Source organism: Rhinatrema bivittatum, chromosome 3, assembly GCF_901001135.1.
Source record: "Rhinatrema bivittatum chromosome 3, aRhiBiv1.1, whole genome shotgun sequence".
Lineage (NCBI taxonomy): Eukaryota > Metazoa > Chordata > Amphibia > Gymnophiona > Rhinatrematidae > Rhinatrema > Rhinatrema bivittatum.
The window spans coordinates 422,869,126-422,893,748 of NC_042617.1; the positions used below are offsets into that span (position 1 = coordinate 422,869,126).

The following is a 24,623-nucleotide window of genomic DNA, read 5'->3' on the forward strand; positions in this document are numbered from 1 at the left end:
CATTCCTCAACTCATATTTCCAATAAGAATTGTCCTGGAGAAATGAGATTCCACTTCAGGCATTCTTGGACACCGGAGTGGCTGACAGCTTCATTGACTAATCAGTCATCCAATGTTACCGGATTCCCACCGAAACCCTGGTTACCACAAGGTTTCTGGGAAACCTTTGCTTGACTGAATATTTTGCATCATGATTCCACTCTGTATGTGAATGAGCCTCCTCTACTAAGAGACCATATGGCTCTATGTGTTTCCCAGGTAAGTGAATGAGATTATACTTGGTCTTCCCTAGTTAGTTATTCATCAACCTCACATTGACCGGGCCTCCCTGCAGTTGACTAGCTGGGGTCTTACCTGCCACCAGAAGTGTTTAACCCCCATCCAGCCTCCTGCCTTGTGCTTGGACCATAAGTGCTTCTCGATGCCTGGGTTGCTTCTACAATATATGGAATTCTCTGATGTTTTCTGTCCTAAAAATGTGAATGTGCTATGCCCTCATAGAATTTATGATTGTCCGATTGAACTTCAGCTGGAGAAAATCCTCCCCCTTCCCCAAGGAAGAGTATGCCCACTATCTGAACCAGAGACCATGGCCATGTCACAGTATATTCAGGATAATTTGGCTAAGTGTTTCATTGAAACCATCATTGTCCCCTACTGGCACTGGATTCTTCTTCATGGGAAAAAAGGATGGGTCTCTTTGACCATGTATTGACTGAACACTCGCAACTTGAGGCTTCGCATGCCATCCCTCAAGTTTGCTCCTCGCTTCATTGGATCTTTCCCAGTGATCTGACTTATAGACCAGATAGCCTATAAGCTTAAATTACCACCTTCGCTAAATATTCACAATATGTTTCATGTATCTCTGCTGAAACTTTTAGTACTTTCGTGACCCTCCAGCCTGCCACCCCAGCCATAGGAGATCCCAATAGAAGAAAAGACACAGTACGAACTTGTGAAGATCTTGCACTCAAGAAGAGTCTACAATAGACTGCAGTATCTTGTTGCTTGGAAGGGTTACAGCCCTGAGGAAAATTTGTGGGAGCCCGCTTCTAATCTACAGGCCCCCCTGTTGCTTCGCAAATTTTACTGCTGATACCCATCGAAACCCGGGAAATTGGGGAGGAGATTTTGGAGAGGGGATACTGTTAGAATTCATCTGCCTTCCCAGGTGTCTTAGCTTTGGTCACTCACTGCACAGCAGGGAGCTGCCATTGCATGCTCTGATGCATGTATTACTAGGACCTGGCGAAGAGATGCACAGGGCGTGCATGCGTATCTGTGTGCACGATTCTGCATACTCTGGTGATAGAAGTCAGGTAGGTGCCCCAATGATGATGTCACACAGTCAAGACTACTTGAGTCTGCCTGGACCTAGATTCCTTGCCTTGGCAACAGGTTCCTTGGCCTGTTCCTTGTTCCTGCCTTGTTTGCTATGTGCCTGGTTCTGGATGCTGCTCCTAGCTGCTTGCTGTCCATCTTGACCTTGGACCATTCTGGATTCTGCCTGCTTGCTGCCCTTTTCTACCTTGGACTGTTTTGTAATTCTTTTTGCCCACTGCCTGACTCATACCTGGACTGATTTCTGGATTCTGCTTGCCCACTGCCTGTCTCATCCTTGGACTTCCTCCTGGTTTCTGCCTGTACCTGATTGTGCATTCAGATCCTCCTAAGTCCTGCTGGTCATCTGCACCAAGGGTTCAACCTGAGTGAACAATGGTTAGTGTAGATGAAGCCTCTCTATGTCCCTCTTTGGCACTTTCACCTGTGTCAGGCTCATTGGTTTATTACTGCCTCACCATACAGGGGTCCACATCATTGACTGTAGTCTGGAGTAGCTGGAGGGCTACCTCATCACTTATCGAGTGCCAGAGGGCTTCCCCTCCTGACACCAGCAAGGGCTGCCACCCTAACAACTGGCTGGGCCTCTTTGACTTACCCACTGACCCTCATCAAAAGAATCATGGTTGGGAACCTCCCTGGCCCCCACTTACTTCCTCTTTGGCAATCTTGCAGCAAAATAGGGGCAGGAATTATACTCAGCTGCTCTTGTCACATTGAAGCCCCTTTAAAAACGACACCAGCTGGCCATATGTACAGCACTAAGCTGACATCAACAAATTGCTGCCAGCACCATTTTCTTCTATGGTCGTATGTTTGTATGGCTATTCAGTAAAATGGCACTAGCTGGACCTTATACCAGCACCATTATGTTGATGTCAACATAGTACCAGTCTCAGGGTCAGATGATGCCTTTTTGAAAGGGATTTTAGCAGGATAGAAGTGACTGGGAGTTGCTCCTGCCCCTTTCTTCTTGTAAGACCACAACAGAAGGGATAAGTAGGGGCTGAGGAGGTCTCCAAACCCCTGATCACTTTAGTGGCAATAAGGAGGGTCAGAGGGTTCTAAGGAAGCCCTGGTTGGGCATGGTTTTCCCAGATAGGTAGGCTTCACCCTCAGTCCTAGATTTTGATGGAGGAAGGAGGTCTGAGGGACCTGCAGAGGCTCTGGAAGATCCTGGGAATATTTTCTTTCAGTTCAGCAAATGGACCGAACTAAAACAAACATTAAAATAAACTGAAAAATATATTAACCCCTCCCCTTGAAATGAAAAAAATGAACCAAAGTGAAATTTCCATAGCTGAACATCCCTTATATTCTTAAGATTTCAACTACCTGTAATTACTCTGGCTGCACAATTCTGGACTAATTGCAACTTCTTAACAGATTTGTCTGGGAGATCTAGGACCCATGCCTGCATAACCAGTTTTAAATCATTTAGTTCTAAGTGGGAACAAAGTGCTCAATCCAGATGCAGTTTTGTGTAGATTTTTTTTTTTCAGAAAATTCATTTGTTTTGCAATAGTCTTCAGGCTATGTTTATACAGTAAAACAAATTTCTGACTTGTCCTACAGTGCAAGCAACAGCACTGTATTGTAAGGGATGGGAGATCCTGTTTCAGATTCCCTGACTGTTGCAGTCAGTTGTGCTTGAGCATACTGTGCAAACCATTGGAAGGAGGATTTATCTTAGGATGAGCAGCCATGCAGTCTTTGTGACAGTGAGAGTCATCCAGAGCTATGCAGGACAGAAGTTGTTCAAAGATGGAGGATGGAAATGAAGGAAGAAGACAAATTTTACATTTTCAACCATAGAAAAATGCATTAGAAAAAAAATATTAAGCACAACAAAGAGTTATGTCAATATAAAATCAAAATATGCATAATCCTAGTATGCAAACAGATAACAATGCTTTGTAAAATACAAAAAGTGAGAATATGTATTGGGGGCGGAGCAAGATGGCTGCCCAGCAGTGAAATGTTGTGTGTGTGCTCCGAGGATATTTCTATTTATTTATTTATTTAAAAGTTTTTCTATACCGTCATTAAGTTATTTACCATCGTAATGGTTAACAATAGGGCACAAATAGAAAAAAATAGCAAAAAAACTTTACAATGAAGGTGCCATTAATAATCGGTAACAATTGAGTTGCTATAAACTATTTGATTTCTGACGTAGGATATCAATTGGTACCTGTCTCTTGGGTGGGTACCTATGGTTTATTGTTATTTATGCTTAACAGTGTGATAAAGATAATTTCCAGGTCGGTACCTGGAGATTATGTGTTAGGTGCTTTATGCTGGCTCTTCCTTATCAGTTTTCAATGTTCTCTTTGTAAACAGCCTGTTTGAAAAGCCATGTTTTGAGGTTTGTTTTGAACATTTTGAAATCTCTCTGTAGTCTTAGTTCTAGGGGCATGGTGTTCCATAGAGTGGGACCCGCCTGTGATAGTGCACGCTCCCTCACCTGTGATAATCTTGCTGTTTTTACTGATGGGATGGTTAAGAGAGCTTTATTTGCTGATCTTAAATTTCTGTGTGGAACATGTACTCGCAGTGCTGTGTTCAGCCATTCTGCTTTTTTGTCATGGTTCAGTTTGTGTATTGTGCAAAGTGCTTTGATTTGAATTCTTTGTTCGATAGGTAGCCAATGTAGATCTGCTAGTGTTTCTGTGATGTGATCTCGTTTTCATTTGCCTGTGAGAATTCTCGCCGCAGAGTTTTGTAATATTTGCAGTGGTCTTATTGATGTGTACGGTAAGCCTAGCAGTAATGTATTGCAATAATCAGTGCTCGCAAATATTAGTGTTTGAAATATTTACCTGCGAATACATTTTCCTCAACTATGGGATGCAAGAGAAAGCCGAGAGTTGAGCCTTATCCTGCAGCCCCTCCGGCAACCGGCGTCGCTGGTCCAATGGATGCACATGTGGTTCGCAAAGATGCCAACACAGATTTGCAGCCGTTGGAGAGAGGGGGAGGGGAAGATGAGCTACCCTCTCTCCCAGGCTCATTATAACCCCTGAGTCCTGTGGAAGGAACCCCTCCTGGCAATCCAGCAGTCAACTGGGACTCCCCGGCCCTTGGAATGACGCTGTTGGACCAAAGTGCCTCGCGGCAGAATTCAGCAGGATAGGATCCAGGAGAAAAAGAAAGCTTAGGCTCGGAACGGACATCGGAGCCGGCCAGGGAGGTGGAAAATGCGCTGTTGGAGCTTGATGGAGGGGGTGTTGGAGGAAATCCTGGAAGAGCTGAGTTAATACCGGTAAGACCTGCCACATTTACGCTTGAGACTATTTGGGAGACATTAGTAGAAATGAAAACCTCTATACTGGCTCATATGAAAACTCTAAGTGAAACAGTGAAAGAAATGGAAGAAAAAGTAAAGATTGTTACAAATTTGAACTCTGAGCTGGAACAACAAATAATAAAGAACAGAGATCAGATAAGGAATATACAATTGGTTCAGACTGCTTCCATAAAGGAAAGAAAGAATATACTATTGAAATTGGAACATATGGAGAATGTGACTAGGAATAAAAACATGAGACTCATTAACTTTCCACAAATACCAATGATATCTCCTCGAGATACCCTTAAAAGGTATCTTCAGGAAGCAATAGGCATAGAAGATACAGAGATGCCACCAATATCAAATTGATTTTTTTTTCCTAAACTTAAGAGATCTCCTGAACAAGATGGAGGGATGACATCCTTGGTTGAAGTCAATGAACAACCTTTAGACATATCTGCTCTTTTGGAAACTTCAGACACTGAACTTGCAATGCCTGCAACCTTGATTATTACCTTAGCACTGGAGTCAGATAGAGAATGGTTATTGAAATTATGTCTTAGGAAAAGAAATGTGGTGTTTTTGGGATGCAATGTTAGGGTTTTCCCTGAAGTTGCAAGGGAAACACAGAAGAGGAGAAAGGCTTCTCTTCTCATGAGACCAAAAGTATTACAACTGGGGGGGGGGGGGGGCTTTTTCCTAAAATATCCCTGTAGGTGTCTAATAAAGCACGGTGGTAATGCAGATGTTTTTTTTACCCCCTCAGTTCTCTCAATTCTTAGCAGAGAAAGTAACCTCCAGCCCCATCGAGACTATAGATAACGTATAGTTCCTGACATATGTAGATCTTTGACCTACTGAGCAGTCTTTATTTCCTTGATTTGTGTTGTTTAACAATTACCTTAGGTTGTGTATCTCCGACCCCCCATAATTGAGGACTTGATTCAGAGCAGATGCATTGTTAAGTTTAAGAAATTGTATTTCCTATATATGAATATGATATTTCTGTTTCTGTATTTTCCATCAAGTTTTTTGTCTTGTTTTTGAAATATATGTAAAAGTGCATAAAGAAATAATAATACAAAAACAAATATAAAAAAGGAAAATTTCAAAATAAAAATATTTTAGTTGCATTAACTGATGTCTTTTCTTAGTGCTTGATTACTTATTATTCATAAGCTGATATCAAACAATTAAGTCTGTTTAAAAAAGTAATTAAAAAGTAAGTAAATATCCAGTTAAGAGACAGAATGAGTGATTTTTTTTATTTTTGGCTGAAATGCTGTGGTATCCAATTCAGTGCAAGGGTTGACCTGTTGTATTTGTATATTTTAGAACTGGTTTACTTCTCTGTTTATAAACTATGTCTTATTTGCAGATTCCAGACTGAAGTTAATTATGATACATTAGAAGTTCGAGATGGGCCTGCTAACTCATCCCCATTAATTGGAGAGTATCATGGTACTCAAGCACCACAGTTCCTTATTAGTACTGGCAACTATATGTACCTGCTGTTCACTACTGACAACAGTCGATCCAGTGTTGGCTTCCTAATTCGTTATGAAAGTAAGTTTGAATTCTTTCCGATACACTTTATCCTTGATTGTAGTTCTTCTAGAAACGAACAGAGCAGAAAACATTAATGTAGAAATAAAGGCCAATATTCAGAGAGCCAGCAAGCAGGTAAGTTATCTGTGTAAAATTATATGTGTACATTTATCTGGATGTTCAACAGGACTTAACAAAATAATTCTGCAACTGAATATACCCAGATCAAAACAGGTGTATAACTTTACCCAGATTATTTTAAGATTGGTGTTTTTTCATCTGAATATATACACATAACTTTAGCTTGATAGTGCTCAATATCTATGCACACTGTGTAAATTTTAGCCCCACCTCTGGATGCGTCCAGTGCCTTCTCTTTTCATTTAGTTACATTTTGTATGCACAGTTGTGTGTATAAAATGTACCCACTCAGCAAAGGGAAATATTCATATCTTGGCTTTTCTCTGTTTTAATAAGTTATCCAGTCAAAGCCTTTGAATACAGACCACATTCTGTATAGTAAGGCACCATGGGTAAGTCAATCCAACGTCAACGATCTATAAATATGCAAAAAGAATTCTCTAATATTAATTTGATTGTACATATTCAAAAAAGGTTATTAGAAATTAACAAATATACTCACCTTTGTGATAATAAGAAGTATTTGCTAAGATTAATTGTTCAATGTTGAATTCATGGTTGTATTCCTTTGATATGAACCAGCGGCACTTTAATTTGCATGGGGGAATGCCCTAGAGGACTGCTGGGATGCATTCTCATTAATACTGGCACAATTAGGGAGGCACTGATACAAACAGGCTTGCTAATTTGGTCTGGCTTACAAGTACATGATGCATCAGCCACCTAATGTTCTTTAAAGTACATCTGTAGTTCACATGCCTGAATAACATAAGTGTATATTGAGACAGGCTTGTTATAGCATAATGAACACTGTAGTTAGCAAAATGTTTTCATATTTAATATTTATCAAACTTATCATCATACCATATTATCTATCAAACCTGTAATATATATTAATAATCAAACTAGAATTATAACAAATCATCCAACCAATACATAGCAAGATGTTGTTAAAGCATGTGCTCTGTATTCTGCAGTATTTACTTTTCAATTACAATATTTCCCATGAGAATGAAGTAACACAAAAAATAAGGCAATCTCCAAGGAACAATAAGAAGACTGCAAATAGTCCAGAAAAAAAACCAGTGAGTTTAGTAGTAGAATTATTGGAAACATATTTGATTTGATTCCTTCAAACTTAATGACAGTAACTTTTAAACAGCTGTGCAGGCATACATGTAGACGCATGTCATTCCGCACCAATAGACGCAACCATTTTATACCATACATGCATATATGTGCATATGTTATAAAATCAGCAGTATGGGGCAGATTTTAAAAGCCCTGTGCGCGTAAATCTGGCTGGATTTACGCGCGCAGGGGGGTTACGCGTGCCGAGCCTATTTTGCATAGGCCCGGCAACGAGCGCAAGCCCCGGGATGCGTGTATGTCCCGGGGCTTTGAAAAAGGGTGGGAAGGGGGCGGGGTGGGGGCGGGGTGCTGGTCCAGGGGGCAGTCTGAGGGCAGGACCGAGGCCTCTGGTATAATGGCCGTGCTGGGGGATCGCGTGCTGGCAGCGAGCCAGTGCGCACAAGTTTAAGCCTGCCAGAGGCAGGCATAAATAAAAAAATAAAGGTGGGGGGATTTAGGTAGGGCTGGGGGTGGGTTAGATAGGGGAAAAGAGTGGAAGGTGGGGGAAGCGGAAGGAAAGTTCCCTCCGAGGCCACTCCGATTTTGGAGCGGCCTCGGAGGGAATAGGGAAAGCCATCGGGGCTCCCCTAGGGCTCGGTGCGCGCAAGGTGCACAAGTGTGCACCCCCTTGCGTGCGCCGACCCTGGATTTTATAACATGCGCATGGCTGCACACACATGTTATAAAATCGGGTGTAGATTTGTGCATGCTGGGTTGCGCACACAAACTATGCCCACCCGTAGCTATTAAAATTCGGCCCTATGTGCGTACATGTGCGTGGAATTTTATACGGATGTGCACATATGCATAGAAATGCCACATCTATTATGTAAGTGGGAGGATTTTGCTAGGCACGTGCGCTGACACAAATACTCATTTCCCCAGTTCATTCCAAGTTTGCCCCTGTAAAGGATAGGATTTCCTAACTACTGTAGCTAGATAGCCTCCCTTATATCCGATTAGCCCTAATCCTCCAAACCCCACTTAGCTTATCTTATTTTAAAATGTACATGCCATCCATAGCAGAACTAAAGATATGTGGTAGGGGACCCCGGCGCATGCTTGTGCCTGTAAATACTTACACGTAGACTTCATGTTATAGAACCAGACCGCCCATGTTCCACCCAGACCTCACCCACTCCCCTTCCCTTTTTATGCCTTTTTAATGTGTGCTTACCCTGAGATACACATATATGCGGGAATTTCTTAAAATCCGTGTGGCATGTACCGGCCCGAGACATGTGCATATCTCCCGACTTCGGCGTGCATAGGGCTTTTATATTGTTTTTATGTTTGATGATTGTATATTGTTTTGAGCAATTTTTAATATGGAAAAGTATTTAAGAAATATTTTTAAATAAATAAGGGGCAGATTTTAAAACCTATGGGCTAGATTTTAAAATCCCTGCATGCGTAAATCCTGCCGGATTTATGTGCGCAGGGCACTCACGTGCCGGCGTGCCTATTTTGCATAGGCCACTGGCGCGCGCAAAGCCCCGGGATGAGCGTAAGTCCCGGGGCTTCGTAAAAGGGGCGGGAGGGGGCATGTCCATGGCGTGTCCGGGGTCAGGGGGCAGTCCGGGGCGGGTCCAGGGGCGTGGTGAAGGGTCCGGGAGCGAACTCCTGCACGCGGGCCGTATTGCCAATATTCAAAATGGTGCCAGCGCTACCTTTGCCCTCACTATGTCATACGGCCAGCGTGCAGGAGGTCGCTCCTGGACCCCCGCTGGACTTTTGGCAAGTCTTGTGGGGGTCAGGAGGCCCCTCCAAGCTGGCCAAAAGTCCCTGGGGGTCCAGCGGGGGTCTGGGAGCGATTTCCTGCACGCGTGACGTCGGGAGCCAGGAACCAAAATGGCGCCGGCGCTACCTTTACCCTGTCACATGATAAGGGCAAGGGGCCACCGGCGCCATTTCTCAACGCAGCCGTGGCCAGAGAGCTGGAGATCGTGCCGGGACCCCCCCACTGGACCCCAGGTAATTTAAAACATTTTGGGGGGGTTCGGGAGGGTGGGGGATTTGTTTTAAAGGTTCGGGGTGGGTTTTAGGGTTGTTTTGGTGTGCCGGTTTTCCCGCCCTCCCCCGATTTATGATTTTTAATGATTAAAAAAAAAAACAAAACACGACCAGATTTCCCTCCCCCCCCAGCCAAAATTGATCGTTAAGACGATCGATCACACGATTCACACCCCTATTCCATACATCCATTAACCTCTCTGTAAAGAAATGTATTAGAAATACTTAAGTACTGATATTATAAAGTATCTTTGTAAAGAGATATTACTAGTCTCAGGTTCTAAGTCCCAAAGAAAGCTCGGAAAAACTAGTCCAATGATTTTGCTATTCAAACAATACATGTATTGCTGATATATGAGAACATTTCAATTATTCATATAAACAAAACTAAGGGTCCCCCAACATGAGCTCTGGTTTGAGAAATGCATCAGGAAGGACCAAATCTGGGCTACAAAGCTTACAGAGTTATTCATTCATACTATGTAAGCTTTATAATCAAGATTTGGTCCCACTTGATGCAATTCTTTGAAACACGGCTTGTGTCTTGGAACCATTAGTTTCATTTGTATGAAGAATTGAAATGCTCTCATGTAACAGCAATAATTTTTTTTTCTTTGAACAGCAAAATCATTGGACTAGTTGAACTTTTTCCCAACCTAATTTGATACTTATTATTATACTAAGGTATGGGATTTCCACCATCTCCTCATTGCTTGACTTAAGCTCTAGACATATGTGATCATATTCTCCAGAACACAATCCAACAGGTATGTTGCAAAATCAATTGCAAAGGTCCATTTAAAACAAACCAGAAAAAAACAATTTAAACAGGAAGTGTTCAATAATTCCAAAATGCCAAATTTTTATTGAAATGTCAGTCCCCCGACATGGACCATATTTCACAAAGGCTGCATCGGGAAGGACCAATTACATGTGGTAAAATAAAGTGGCATTACATTCTTGAGAAATGTGTCCCATTAGATATATCAAGAGAAATTTCCAGCGCATAATTTGGGGAGTTGAATCAATTACAATTGGAAGAACACCATGCTAATGTGTGTGAAGAAGGATGTTAAATCATAGAAAACAATGGCATAAGAAGCAGGTTGATAAAATCACTGCATCTCATGCATGTGAATGAAATGCCTTTCAAATGTACACTGGTGAGGTGTTAACATATGAAAAGTCACTAGGGGTTATTTGGTCTGTGACATTCCGCCAAGATTCAGAAATGATCCCTCAATATAAGGAGAACTTGTATTTAAATGATCAAGGTGCACCCGAAGCTGGTACAAAGTTGATCAAGAACTGGCCAGGCTTAGTGGAAAGATATTTGCCCATCGTTCTACACATCATTGAGGGTTTATCATATTCTCCAGGACATCATCTATTGACACACAAATATATGTTTCACACATTGTCAACTATATGTAAGGGAAAAAAAAGACATATTGAAGTCATAAGAACATGTCATTCTAAGACAGATCAAGGTCCATAACCCGTGTGGATTCTACCGGCTTGTAAAATACAAGCATAAATCTTCTTCTACCTATTCATGAATGCAAACAGTTTGGCTCTTTTTTTTATTACTTTGGCACTACATTTGCTGATGATATGACAAACCTTTCCTGAATCAAAATCTGAGAAAAGCAACAGTGGTGCCTCTCTCTCTCTTTCAACCTTCTTCCTTTATTGACATACAGACATAGAAATTGGTCAGCAGAAAAAGACCATATGGCTCATTCAGTCTGCCTGTCCATACAATTAATTTAGCATTACAATTTTCATTTACGTCCTTAGGGATCCCTTGTATTTATCCCATGCTTTCTTGAATGCAGATACTGTTTTTGTCACCACTTCCACTGGGAGGCTCTCTATAAAGAAATATTTCCTAAGACTTCCCGTGAGTCTATCCCCTTTCAACCTCATCTCATGACCCCTCATTCTAGAGCCTCTTTTCCATTGAAATAGGCTCACCTCCTATGTGTGGAAACCTTTGAGATATTAGAATGCCCCTATCATATCACATCCCAACTCACCTTTTCTCTAGGATATAAATGTTTAGATCTTGAAGTCTATCCCCATATGCTTTTGATGAAGACCACTGATCAGTTTAGTAGCCAACCCCTGAATCGACTCCATCCTGTATATATCCATTTGAAGGTGCGATCTCCAGAATTGTACACAGTATTTCAAGTGAAGTCTCACCAGAGACCTATTCAAGGGCATCTAATGCTATGACAGACTTCCTGACCTCCCCCCACTATACCCAACAAGATGACACTAGAAAAAATAGCACTACAAATCAATATTGAAACTGTTAAACTATCCTTTTGGTGATAAGGCATTGTATAAAGAAATGAAACCTTACAGGTGAAATTTCAAAGGCTTTGCACATGTAAGTGTAACGTACTATCATAGAAATTTTCAAAAGCCATTTAATAGTCTCTTCACAATCCAATAGGCATATATTAAAGCTATTTTCAAAAGCTATTTTCAAAAGCTATTTATAAGAGTAAAGTGCATTTAAACATATAAAACCCAGTTTTGAGTGTGTAAATACTTTTGAAAATCAGGTCTTTTGGGTATGTGTTCATTTTCAGTGACTCCTAGCTGACAGGGTCATTTATCAAAATGTATTATTGCGTTTTCGCGGACATTAGGGCCCTAATGCCTGCAATAACGCTATAACGCATGCAATATTTATCACAACATGTGGAGCAAATGCAAATTTTTGTAATTTATTCAAAGGGGAACAGTTGGGGCCGGATCTATGAAAATGAGAGGGCATTATCGCAGCATGTGATAGCATAATGCATTTTATTGCACATTTTTAATGTTGGAAATAACTACACCTGTTTTCCTGGTGCTAAGCTGTGTGATATGCCCAAAATGGAATTTGCAAAAAATATTGCTAATTTTGTTTTAGGCATATTCGGGAGGGAGGAGGGAAGAGAGAGAGAGAGAGCCTCTGGGATAGCATACATAATGGTCTTCTACATATACCACTATAGGAGGGTCATCTAGTAACTTGAGGTAAGGTTCTGGTGGTGGTCTAGGGTTTTGGGGCCAGTTTTACATGCACAGTGAGACAGATAAACAGCATCAGCCAGGATTTGATGTGATTTTGAGAGAAGAAAATCACTCAAAGATGAGATTTCTATAATGTTCTATCAACCTAGCTCTCATCTTTGTCTGACTTTCTGCTCTCAAAATCACGTCAAATCTTCATTGATGTGTACTGTGCTGTTCGTTTGTCTCACTGTGCATGTAAAAATGGCTCCAAAACCCTAGAACACCACCAAAACCTCACCTCGAGCTACTAGATGACCCTTCTATAGTGACATAGTCGACTGCTATAACAGCTTTATAAAGAGTCTGTCTCTCTCTCTCTCACTCTCTCTCTCCTCCCCCCAATGGAAATGCAAAGAACAGTAAATCTAAAATTATCATAACCACACCCTCTTTTCCTTATCACAGGCATTATTCATTCAAAAATTATCACATTTTGATACATCTAGCTATGAGTTTGCTGGAAAACAGAATGCAAAGCTCAAGATGTGCTCTTTCTGAAACTGGCAGTGTAAGACAGAGAGTATTTTCTTTAGGTGCTACGGTTTTCCAGTGACCTTCTAAAATTACACATTTTAAACCTCAGATTTCATTCTTATTGAATAATAATCAAGTCTTTGAGTCATTCTAATTTGTTTTGAATTCTGGAATTTAATAGCATAACAGAAAATACCCATTAAAAATATTTTGTAGAACATAACAAATGATATTTATGGTTCATAGCATGTGAAATCATCTTAAATATTTCATAAATACTCTCCATTACTCCTACCTATTCACTTAAATGCATGCATATGTTATATTTTCTTCCAGCAGGCAGAGTCAAATGTATTGCTTCAGCTTGAGACTAGCATAAATTTAGACTGGAGATTGCCACAGCCAAAAAGTCCCTATTTCCTGTAGGACATGTTTTAACACTTACAAATTATTTCATGGGCAAAACAGGAAAAGTAACAGCTGTAATAAACCTGTTTTGCTATTTCATTTAATGCAAACACATTTATTACTAGAAGCCCTTTTCATGTCATAGCTTGGTTAAAAAAAAAATCCTTTCATTCTTTTAATATTTATAAAACTTATCATTATCATACCATATTATCCATCTAAATTGTAATATATTTTAATAATCAGACTAGAATAATAACAAAACATCCAACCAACAGATTGCAAGATGTTGTTAAAGCATGTACTCTGTGTTTCATGCCTAGGACTAGGTGCTGGAAGGCCTTATTCATGTAGTGTGGGGTAGAAAGCTAATGGGTAGATTTTCAAAGCAGCATGAATGCATCCACGTGTGTGCAGTTCCCGGCACACGCACATGGATGTGCCAATTTTATAAGATGCGCACGCCGGTGCACACGTGTTATAAAATCAAATGGCTGCGCCACATTTTAAAATCCTGTGTGGGCAGCACACCTGGGGGGCAAATTTTAATATAATACGCATGGCGACACAATTGGGCTTTACCCTGTTCCCTCCTACCATACCTCTACTTCCTCCCTCTTCCCCTCTCCTCCCCACCCCCTAAACCTAACCTCCCTTTTGCTAAATTATTTATTTTACTACTTACTGCTCCTCTGGAGCAGAAGCAAGTTATATGCGCTGGTCGGCTGCTGGCGTGCGCTTCCCCGGACCAGCAGCTAAAGGACGCTGTTCCGGCCGGCCTCTGTCCCACCCTGCCCCACCCCTCCCCACCCAGACCTTGCTCCCAGCCTACCCCTTTTTCAGGGCCCAGTACTTGTGCACGTACCAGGGTTTATGTGCATCGCCGGGACCTTATAAAATGCTAGGGATGTGCAGAGGGATGCCATACGTTGCATTCGTGATTCGGATTCATCTGGGAGCAGATACGTTGCATTCAGATGTATAGCGCCCCGATGCATTAATACGGCGATTTCTATTCGTGTCCCAGCTAAAATTAAAATTAACTACAACCCCCCACCCTCCTGACCCCCCAAGACTTACTAAAACTCCCTGGTGGTCCAGCGGGGAGTCCGGAACCATCCCCTGCACTCTCACACCCTCGGTACCGGTTTCCTCATGGCGCTGATAGCCTTTGTCACAGGGGCTACCGGTGCTATTGGTCAGCCCCTGTCACATGGTCATCAGCGCCATCTTGTGCTCCTACCATGTGACAGGGGCTGACCAATGGAACCGGTAGCCCCTGTGACATAGTATGGGCAAAGGCTATTGGCGCCATTTTGGGTACTGACATCGGATGGCCGGAGTGCAGGAGGTCGCTCCGACACACCCAGGGACTTTTGGCCAGCTTGGGGGGGCCTTCTGACCCCCACAAGACTTGCCAAAAGTCCATCGGGGGTCCGGGAGCAACCTCCTGCATGCCGGCCGTCCGATGCCAGTACACAAAATGGCGCAGATCGCCTTTGCCCTCACTATGTCACAGGTACCTGTTGTGATTGACCAATCCGGAAGTGGATCCTTGGGCCGACCGCCGGAGGGAGACGGACGGGAGGCAGACTAGATGAAACGATGAATCTTCACCTGGGAACCCGTGACCCCTCCAGAGGAGCTGTGGAGGCCCGGGTCACTAGGGCTTAGGAGTCTTCGCCCTGGAAGCCCGAGATCCCCCCAGGAGGAGCCTGTAGGGACCCGGACCGCTGGGTCTTAGGTGATAACAGAAGAATCCAAGGAAGCGATACGAACCGGGGTACAAGCAGGCAGAGAGCGGAGTCAGGCAGGCAGAGATCAGGAACCAGGCTGGCAAACGATACCGGAGTCAGGCAGGCAGAAGTCAGGAACCAGGCAGGCAGATAAACGATACCAGAGTCAGGCAGGCAGAAGTCAGGAACCAGGCAGGCAGATAAACGATACCAGAGTCAGGCAGGCAGAAGTCAGGAACCAGGCAGGCAGATAAACGATACCAGAGTCAGGCAGGCAGAAGTCAGGAACCAGGCAGGCAGATAAACGATACCAGAGTCAGGCAGGCTGAAGTCAGGAACCAGGCAGGCAGATAAACGATGGCAACTAGCACTCCGAAGAGAAACCTCGTTGCAAGGCGAATTGCAACTTCAAAAGTCCCGGCTTAAATCCCCTGCTCAATCAGCTGACGTCAAAAGAGGCGTGTCTGCACATCCGGGTGCAGACGCCTTAAAACACGGCTCTTCGCGCGCGCGCGTACCAGGGCTGGGGGGAGGAGTTTCTGACGACGTCTCCACGAGGAGACGCCGCTGCCATGCGGCCCTGGAGGCCAGAAACCCAGCGGTTTGCGGCGCCACGGAGGAAGGTAAGAGCCCGGTCACTAGGCTAGTGACCGGGATCGTAACAGTACCCCCCACTTTACGCCCCCTCTTTGAAGGACCGGGCCTTCCAGGGTTGTCCAAGTGAAATTGGGACAGCAGAGTCTTATCCAGGATATTCCGCGCAGGTTCCCAGGAATCCTCCTCAGGACCACAGCCTTCCCAGGCTAGCAAATATTCCCACCGACGATTGTGAAATCGTACGTCCTGTACCTCATGTACTTGATAGACCGGATCCCCAGGAGATGATGCTGAGACATCATCCGGAGTGAGGTGATGATAACGGGAGTGGACCACAGGTTTTAACAGGGACACATGAAATACATTGTGAATGCGCAATGATGATGGCAGTCGAAGTCTGTAGGATACCAATCCAATACGTTCTGCCACTGGAAATGGACCACAGAATTTAGGAGCCAACTTGCGAGAGTAGCCTGAAAGGTGCAAATTTTTGGTACTTAACCATACTTTAGTACCAGGTAGTAGTGTCGGAGCAGCCCGTCTATGACGATTCGCTGTTGTCTGTGCTTTCCGTGCTGCAGAAGAAAGACGATGCTGAAGAGATTGCCATAGGTGACGAAATTGAGTCGCTGCTGACTGAGCCGCAGGAGATGCCACCTCCACTGGAACTGGGACAGGAGGTTTGAGATGACGACCAAAAACCGTTTGAAAAGGTGATTGGCCCATGACAGAGTGTTCATGGTTATTATATGCAAATTCTGCCCAAGGCAACAACGCCACCCAATTATCTCTTTTCTCAGAAATGAAACTGCGGAGAAAAGACTTGAGAGACCGATTCATTCTTTCCGTCTGTCCATTACTTTGGGGGTGAAAAGCGGTGGAGAAATTTAACTGAACCCCGAACTGTTTGCAAAGGGTTCGCCAATAGCGAGCTGTAAACTGAGGTCCACGGTCAGAGACTATACTTTGTGGAAGACCATGGACTCGAAAGATGTGTTGTACGAACAGCTGTGCTAACTCAGGTGCAGAAGGCAGTTTGTCCAGTGGTACGAGATGTACCATTTTAGAAAAACGGTCCACAATAACCCAAATTACAGTCTTACCCTCTGAAGGAGGGAGATCTGCCACAAAGTCTGTGGCAATATGTGTCCATGGTTCTGTGGCAATGGGTAACGGTTGTAGCAGACCCCAAGGTCGACCCGAAAGTGGCTTTTGCCTGGCACATACTGGGCAAGATGCTACGTATTCCTGAACGTCCTGACGTACCCGAGGCCACCAGTAGAATCGATTCAAGAGAGTGAGAGTTCTTACTCGGCCGGCATGACCTCCTGTAAGGGAGTCGTGAGCCCACTCCAGAACCTTCCTTCGGTCTCGTCGAGGTACTACTACTCGTCCTTGCTGAGATACACTAGTGCAGTCAAGAGAAATCCTGGCTGGGTCAATGATATACTGTGGAGAGTCACTCCTTTCCTCAAGGATGGTGTTCCGGGACAGAGCATCGGCTCGGATGTTCTTAGCGGCGGGTCGGTACTTGAGGATAAAATCGAACCGACTAAAGAACAATGACCATCTCGCCTGCCTGGGATTGAGGCGTTGGGCTTGGGAAAGAAACTCCAGGTTCTTATGGTCAGTGTACACCGTGATTTGGTGCTGAGCTCCTTCTAGCCACTGCCTCCATGCCTCAAACGCCAACTTGATGGCGAGAAGTTCTTTATCGCCGATACCGTAATTGTTTTCGGCAGGAGTGAATCTCTTCGAGAAATATGAGCATGGGAGTAAAGTTCCTGCACTAGAGTGCTGAGAAAGTACTGCACCTACCGCCACACTGGACGCATCTACCTCCACTATGAAGGGACGTGACGGATCAGGGTGTCGTAGGCAAGTATCCAACAGAAACGCGTCCTTTAAATCTTGAAACGCTTTACAAGCCTCTGCAGACCAGTGGCGAACATCCGCTCCTTTCCTTGTTAAGGCTGTCAAAGTTGCCACCAGCCGGGAGTATCCTGGAATAAAGTGTCTGTAAAAGTTGGCGAAGCCCAGAAAGCGTTGCAACGCCTTTAATCCTGTAGGCTGAGGCCACTTCTTGATGGCCGAAACCTTCTCTGGGTCCATGCGAAATCCTGTGGCAGACACGATATACCCTAAGAAAGGCAAAGAGTCCTGCTCAAAGAGACATTTTTCCAGTTTGGCGTAAAGGTGCTGGTCTCGGAGAATTTGAAGAACTTGCCGGACCTGTCGGCGATGAGAATCCAAATCTTGCGAAAATATGAGAACATCATCCAGGTAGACAATGACACAAGTGTTCAGCAGTTCCCTAAGAATCTCATTCATGAGATGCTGGAATACGGCAGGAGCATTGCACAAGCCAAATGGCATAACCAGATATTCGTAGTGCCCGTCCCGGGTGTTGAAAGCAGTCTTCCACTCATCCCCGGGACGGATGCGCACAAGATTGTAGGCTCCTCTTAGGTCCAGTTTGGTAAAAACTCGAGCCCCCTGGAGTCTGTCCAAAAGTTCTGGGATCAAGGGTAACGGGTAGCGGTTCTTTTTAGTAATCCTATTTAAACCACGGTAGTCGATGCAAGGACGTAAAGATCCGTCCTTTTTGGCTACAAAAAAGAATCCTGCCCCTGCAGAAGACGTAGACTGACGTATAAACCCCTTAGCGAGGTTCTCCTTAATATAATCGGACATGGCTTTAGTCTCTGGTTGGGATAACGGATACACCCTACCCCGGGGTGGTGTAGTACCAGGAAGAAGCTCGATGGCACAGTCGAAGGGACGGTGTTGTGGCAGCAACTCCGCCTTTTCCTTAGAAAATACATCGGAGAACTCACTGTACACCGCCGGAAGAATTGGCCCCGCATGTGCCAGAGTGATGGGAGAACTCCCAGTAGTAGTAATGCAGGACTGGAAGCACTGTGGACTCCATTGAGCAATCTGTAAATTGTCCCAGTGAATTATGGGAGAGTGTTGCTGTAACCACGGTAGACCAAGAACTATAGGATGTACCGACTTTTCCAAGACCAGGAAAGAGATCACCTCGCTGTGGAATAGGCCGGTCTGGAGAGAAATCAGAGCTGTAACCAAGGAGATACTCCCGGCCAATGGAGTCCCTTGAATGGAGGTGACTCGCAAGGAGGGCTCCCGAGGTTGAGTAGTTATTTGCAGGCGCTCAACCAGAGACTGAGCAATGAAGTTCCCTCCAGCCCCTGAGTCGATCAGAGCCCGAGTTTCAAAAGACTCCTCGGGAAATTTTAAAGTTACCGGTACCGTACATTGAGGAGCAGCGTTCAAACAGCCCAGGGGACACTCCTCCCTTACTCCTAGGCGTGGGCGTTTCCCGGCCGTTCCTTGCAATTAGACAGGAAATGTCCTTTCCCGCCGCAATACAAACACAGACCTTGTGTCCTGCGGCGGGCGCTTCTCCTCCTCAGTCAGGGTAGTTCTTCCCAGCTGCATTGGCTCATCAGAAGATGGTGTTGCGGTAGCCCCCGTAGACCGGGGAACAGAGGCAAGAGGTCTAGACGAGACCGGCGCTAGTGGCGACATGCGCCGTAGTGGGCGTAGCTCTCTAGCCCGCTGTTGCAACCGCTGATCAATGCGTCCAGCAAGCTCTATGAGAGCATTGAGATCTTCAGGGAGCTCTCTGGCAGCAAGAATGTCTTTAATCCGGCCTGCTAGACCTTCAAGAAAAATCCCCCGAAGGGCATCATCTCGCCACCCCACCTCAAGCGCCAGAGTGCGGAACTCCAGAGCGTACTCTGCCAGTGTACGTGGTCCTTGGCGAATTTGCAAGAGCTCCGAAGTCGCTGAAGTTTGGCGAGCAGGCTCATCGAACGCGGCTCTGAACTCAGCCACAAAGAGGTCCAGACTCGAGAGAGTGGCATCATTCTTCTCCCACATAGGAGATGCCCAATTCAGCGCCTTGTCATCCAGCAGGGAGAAAATGTACGCCACCTTGACTGCATCAGTAGTTAACTGATTGGGAAGTAGAGCGAACCGCACATAGCACTGATTGAGAAAACCACGACAAGCTTTGGCATCCCCAGCATAACGAGAAGGAGCAGGCAGCTGGGTCTGAGTCTGGAATGTGACTACTGGAGCCGGAACCGGAGGCGGAGCCTGTCCAGGAGGTTCATTGTCCATTCGAGTAGCCATGCGCTCAACCGTGGCTACTAACGAATCCAACACCTGTTGCTGCTGCACCAGGCGTTGTGCCAACCCAGGAATGGCCTGAAGCCCAGCGAGATCTGCCGGATCCATGGCCTTGCAAACTGTTGTGATTGACCAATCCGGAAGTGGATCCTTGGGCCGACCGCTGGAGGGAGACGGACGGGAGGCAGACTAGATGAAACGATGAATCTTCACCTGGGAACCCGTGACCCCTCCAGAGGAGCTGTGGAGGCCCGGGTCACTAGGGCTTAGGAGTCTTCGCCCTGGAAGCCCGATATCCCCCCAGGAGGAGCCTGTAGGGACCCGGACCGCTGGGTCTTAGGTGATAACAGAAGAATCCAAGGAAGCGATACGAACCGGGGTACAAGCAGGCAGAGAGCGGAGTCAGGCAGGCAGAGATCAGGAACCAGGCTGGCAAACGATACCGGAGTCAGGCAGGCAGAAGTCAGGAACCAGGCAGGCAGATAAACGATACCAGAGTCAGGCAGGCAGAAGTCAGGAACCAGGCAGGCAGATAAACGATACCAGAGTCAGGCAGGCAGAAGTCAGGAACCAGGCAGGCAGATAAACGATACCAGAGTCAGGCAGGCAGAAGTCAGGAACCAGGCAGGCAGATAAACGATACCAGAGTCAGGCAGGCTGAAGTCAGGAACCAGGCAGGCAGATAAACGATGGCAACTAGCACTCCGAAGAGAAACCTCGTTGCAAGGCGAATTGCAACTTCAAAGTCCCGGCTTAAATCCCCTGCTCAATCAGCTGACGTCAAAAGAGGCGTGTCTGCACATCCGGGTGCAGACGCCTTAAAACACGGCTCTTCGCGCGCGCGCGTACCAGGGCTGGGGGGAGGAGTTTCTGACGATGTCTCCACGAGGAGACGCCGCTGCCATGCGGCCCTGGAGGCCAGAAACCCGGCGGTTCGCGGCGCCACGGAGGAAGGTAAGAGCCCGGTCACTAGGCTAGTGACCGGGATCGTAACAGGTACCGACAGTCGGCCCCTGTGACATAGTGATGGCAAAGGCGATCTGCTGCCAGTATAGGCAAAACATAGGCATTCTTCTATACAGTTTTAAAATGTCATTTCATTGTGGATTTGAAATGGTAAAGGAGCCTTTTTTCTGTGTTGGTTACTTTTCTGTGGAAATTGGAAGGATGAGGAAAATGATGTATTTGAATTAACATATTCTTGGATATATCTTAACTTTTTTAATAGTTGTACATTTTTTATGAGATGTAATATATATATAATGAGTTTTAGATATAGGGGATGAATAAAGTGTTATTATTTGTGTCTTAAAGTGGTTCTATAGAACAAGCTGTTAAGCCCGTTAAAACGGGCGAGAGTTAATGTTTCTCCTTTCTTCCACAGGTCCTCTCCTGCAGTCCCTTCCCATTCTAATCACCTGCTGGTCTGCCCCTGCAGCACCCTTCTCCCCTCATTCTTCCAGTACACTCCCCTTTCATTCACTGCTCCTCACTTGCCCAGCATCCTTCTCTTCCATATTCACCCACTCCTCCTCCTCCTCCACCTACTCTGGCTCTCCCCTTTCCTCCTCCCATCACCTCACATCCTGCTCCTTCCATTCCGGCTCGCACTCCCGGCCTGCAGCACCTGTAACCACCGTAGCTCTCTGAGGACTGTAAACCATTGCCCTCATCCACGTTCTATCTCATGCAAACCCTACCCTCCTACTCTTCCTCCACGTTGCCACCCCTCAAGATAGATGAGGTTTCACGGCACGTTGGTTGGCACTCTCTCCCCCGTGCATGCGCAGCACGCTGGTCACAGCTGCTCTCTACTGCGCATTTGTGGCACGTCGGTCAGAGCTCCCTTATAGGTGTGATGTTTTGTGCATGTCTTTATGAGTAAATACTTTTTATATAAAATTTTGTATTTAGAATTAAAAGGCTGTTTTTGTAAATTATATTTATTTATTTATTTAAAAACTTTTCTATACCGTCATTAAGTTAAATAACCATCACAACGGTTTACAGAAGGGCACGATAAAGAGAAATATGGGTGGTATAGATTACAAATTACTCATGTGCCAACATAGTACGGTAACAATTTAAAATAATAAACTAAGGGCCGGATTTTAAAAGCCCTGCGCGCCTATTTTGCATAGGCCGCCGGCACGCGCATAGCCCCGAGATGCATGTAAGTCCCGGGGCTTCGTAAAAGGGGCGGGAGGGGAGCTTGTCTGTGGCGTGTCCAGAGGTCAGGGGGCGGTTCGGGGCAGGTCAGGGGGCGTGGTGCTGGCCCGGGGGCGTGGTCAAGGCCTCCAGACCAGCCCCCGGGTCAGGTGATGGCGCGCCAGCAGCCCGCTGGTGCGCACAGATTTACGCCTGCTTCCAGCAGGCGTAAATCTGCCAACAAAGGTGGGGGGGGGGGGGGTTTAGATAGGGCCACGGGGGTGGGCTAGGTAGGGGAAGGGAGGGGAAGGTGAGGGGAGGTGGAAGGAAACAGGCAGCGCGCACCGGGCTCGGCGCGCGCAGGTTGCACAAATGTGCACCCCCTTGCACGCGCCGACCCCGGATTTTATAAGATATGCTCGGCTACGCGCGTATCTTATAAAATCCAGCGTACTTTTGTTCGCGCCTGGTGCACGAACAAAAGTACGCACGCGCATAAATTTATAAAATCTACCCCATAGAGTGTAAGTTAAACCTGATTGTTAGGAACAAATTAGGCAGTTTGAGTTTAACATTATAAAAAAATTGTTTAGTAAATATGTATTTTTAGATAAATGTTTTGAATTTATTGGAATTTGTTATGCACTACCTTTTTCCTATCTGTAAATAGTGGATTTTCAGTAGGTGGATAGTTTATAATAAAGCCAGTGTTTCTTGTTTTCTGATTGAACTTTTAAATTAGGAAACAGATGCTTAGACTGCTGAGAACGTAAATGAAAACATCATTCTCTCAATCATATGTTCAAATTGGATACTGTGGTTTCATATGTATGATGATTATTCTAAAGAATATTCCAGCCAATCAAAATGATAGTTCATGAGTTATTATAAACTTTTTTCACAAAATTCAAGCCGAGAGCCTCTCTGAACATCACAACAAAACATAGGCACATTTTCAGCCACACTATTCCAGTTAGCAGCTACATGCATTGACTTCATTTTTTAGTTAAAGAAAAACTAAGAGCACTTCAACAGCCAGTGGTGATTTTGTGTTCAATCATTGTTTTGTTTGACTTAGAAAGAGAAAGCAGAGATTTTGAAGTGTCTTGTTTCAAAATTCCACTGTATTGGCCACTCAGATGCAGTAGCAAAAAATCAAATTGAATGGTGTTCTGAACAGGTGTATGCAACAGGTCCAGCAGCAACTTGATTGTAAATACCCATCCATATAATTGCGCTTAATTGCATTCGAAGCGCTATCTCCCTCCTCTTACCACCTCTAATTTAGAACTCCATCTCCTTTTAATTCTTCCCGAACCCCTTCCCTTTTCCTAGAATCCCTCTACTCTCCAGTTCTGTTTAACTCAGCTCAGCTAAGTTATACCCAAATGATAGTTCTGTTTTTAAAAGCTTCTACTTGTTTTATGTTCAAATATTTATATACTTACCTTTGTTAAATGTATAACGCTTGTATAACCTTGTTAAATGTATAACGCTCCGGCGTAAGTTCTTGTTCACTGTACACCGACGTGATATCTTTGATGAGCGGCGGTATATAAAAAATTATAAATAAATACATAAATAAATAAATAAAAAATGGTTTACTTACAGATATTGTCCCAGCATTTAGATGATACAAACCTAATGTCCAGACCCATTTCCAGTAGCAGCTTTGGTGAACCCTGAACCATCACTTATCCATAACATGGAATCCAATCCATAATTCAGCTCCCACCACCTCTAAGGTATAGTGGTGACCCTAAGGGGTGCAGAGGATTCCTCGATGTTTACAAAATGCATTTCGAGCTACAGCCAACTTGTTTTATTGCTGATCTTGCCAAAATAATGTACATCATTTCTCTATTGGATAGTCCCGCTCTCACCTGTGCTTCTTCCCTGTGAGAACAAGATGACTTCTCAGAAACTTTGATAATTTCACACAACAGTTTCACCTGATCTTTGACCAAACTGGGCATGCCTCATCCACTGCTACAGAACTTCTTTACACCAAGCAAGGCACTCGCACAGTTGGCAAGTATGCAGTGGAGTTCTGTACCTTGTCTTCTAACTTTGGTTGGGGTGGAGATGGACAAACCACCATTTTATGGCAGGGATTATCTGGGAAAATAAAGGATGAATTGGCAGCTCAGGACCTTCCTTTGCCCTGTAATCACTTATCATCTTGGACATTCGAATAGATCTGAGATTCCAGGAACAAGCTCAGGAGAAGAAGTCCCCTCAATGGACCATTTCTGTGGCTCTTAAGCTTTTAAACAGTATGGAATCTGCTCCAGAGCCAGCAAGGGTTGTTGCCATCAAAGAACCCATGCAATCAAGCAACACACAACTCTTGATAGATGAAAAATAAAGGCAAAAACTACATAACCTCTGTCTCTACTGTGCCATGTAGTGACATTTTGATAGCCATTATCCCAATAAACTGTAAAACTCTGTAAAAAGAAGTCTAGTTTTGAGGATAATTTTCCACCATCTGAGTTCCTTCACACAATTAATGATACCAATGTCCCTCACATTTGGAATGAACTCAGTTATAAATT

General features: G+C 44.7%; 1 protein-coding gene across 1 annotated transcript in view; it reads left to right on the forward strand.

Annotated features, from left to right (window-relative positions):
- Positions 1–24,623, forward strand: part of CSMD1 (CUB and Sushi multiple domains 1) — a 4,035,193-nt gene that overhangs the window by 2,549,442 nt on the left and 1,461,128 nt on the right. Inside the window, 1 exon segment of the mRNA XM_029596871.1 lies at positions 6,015–6,202. Within this exon segment, the coding sequence (XP_029452731.1) occupies positions 6,015–6,202 (188 nt within the window).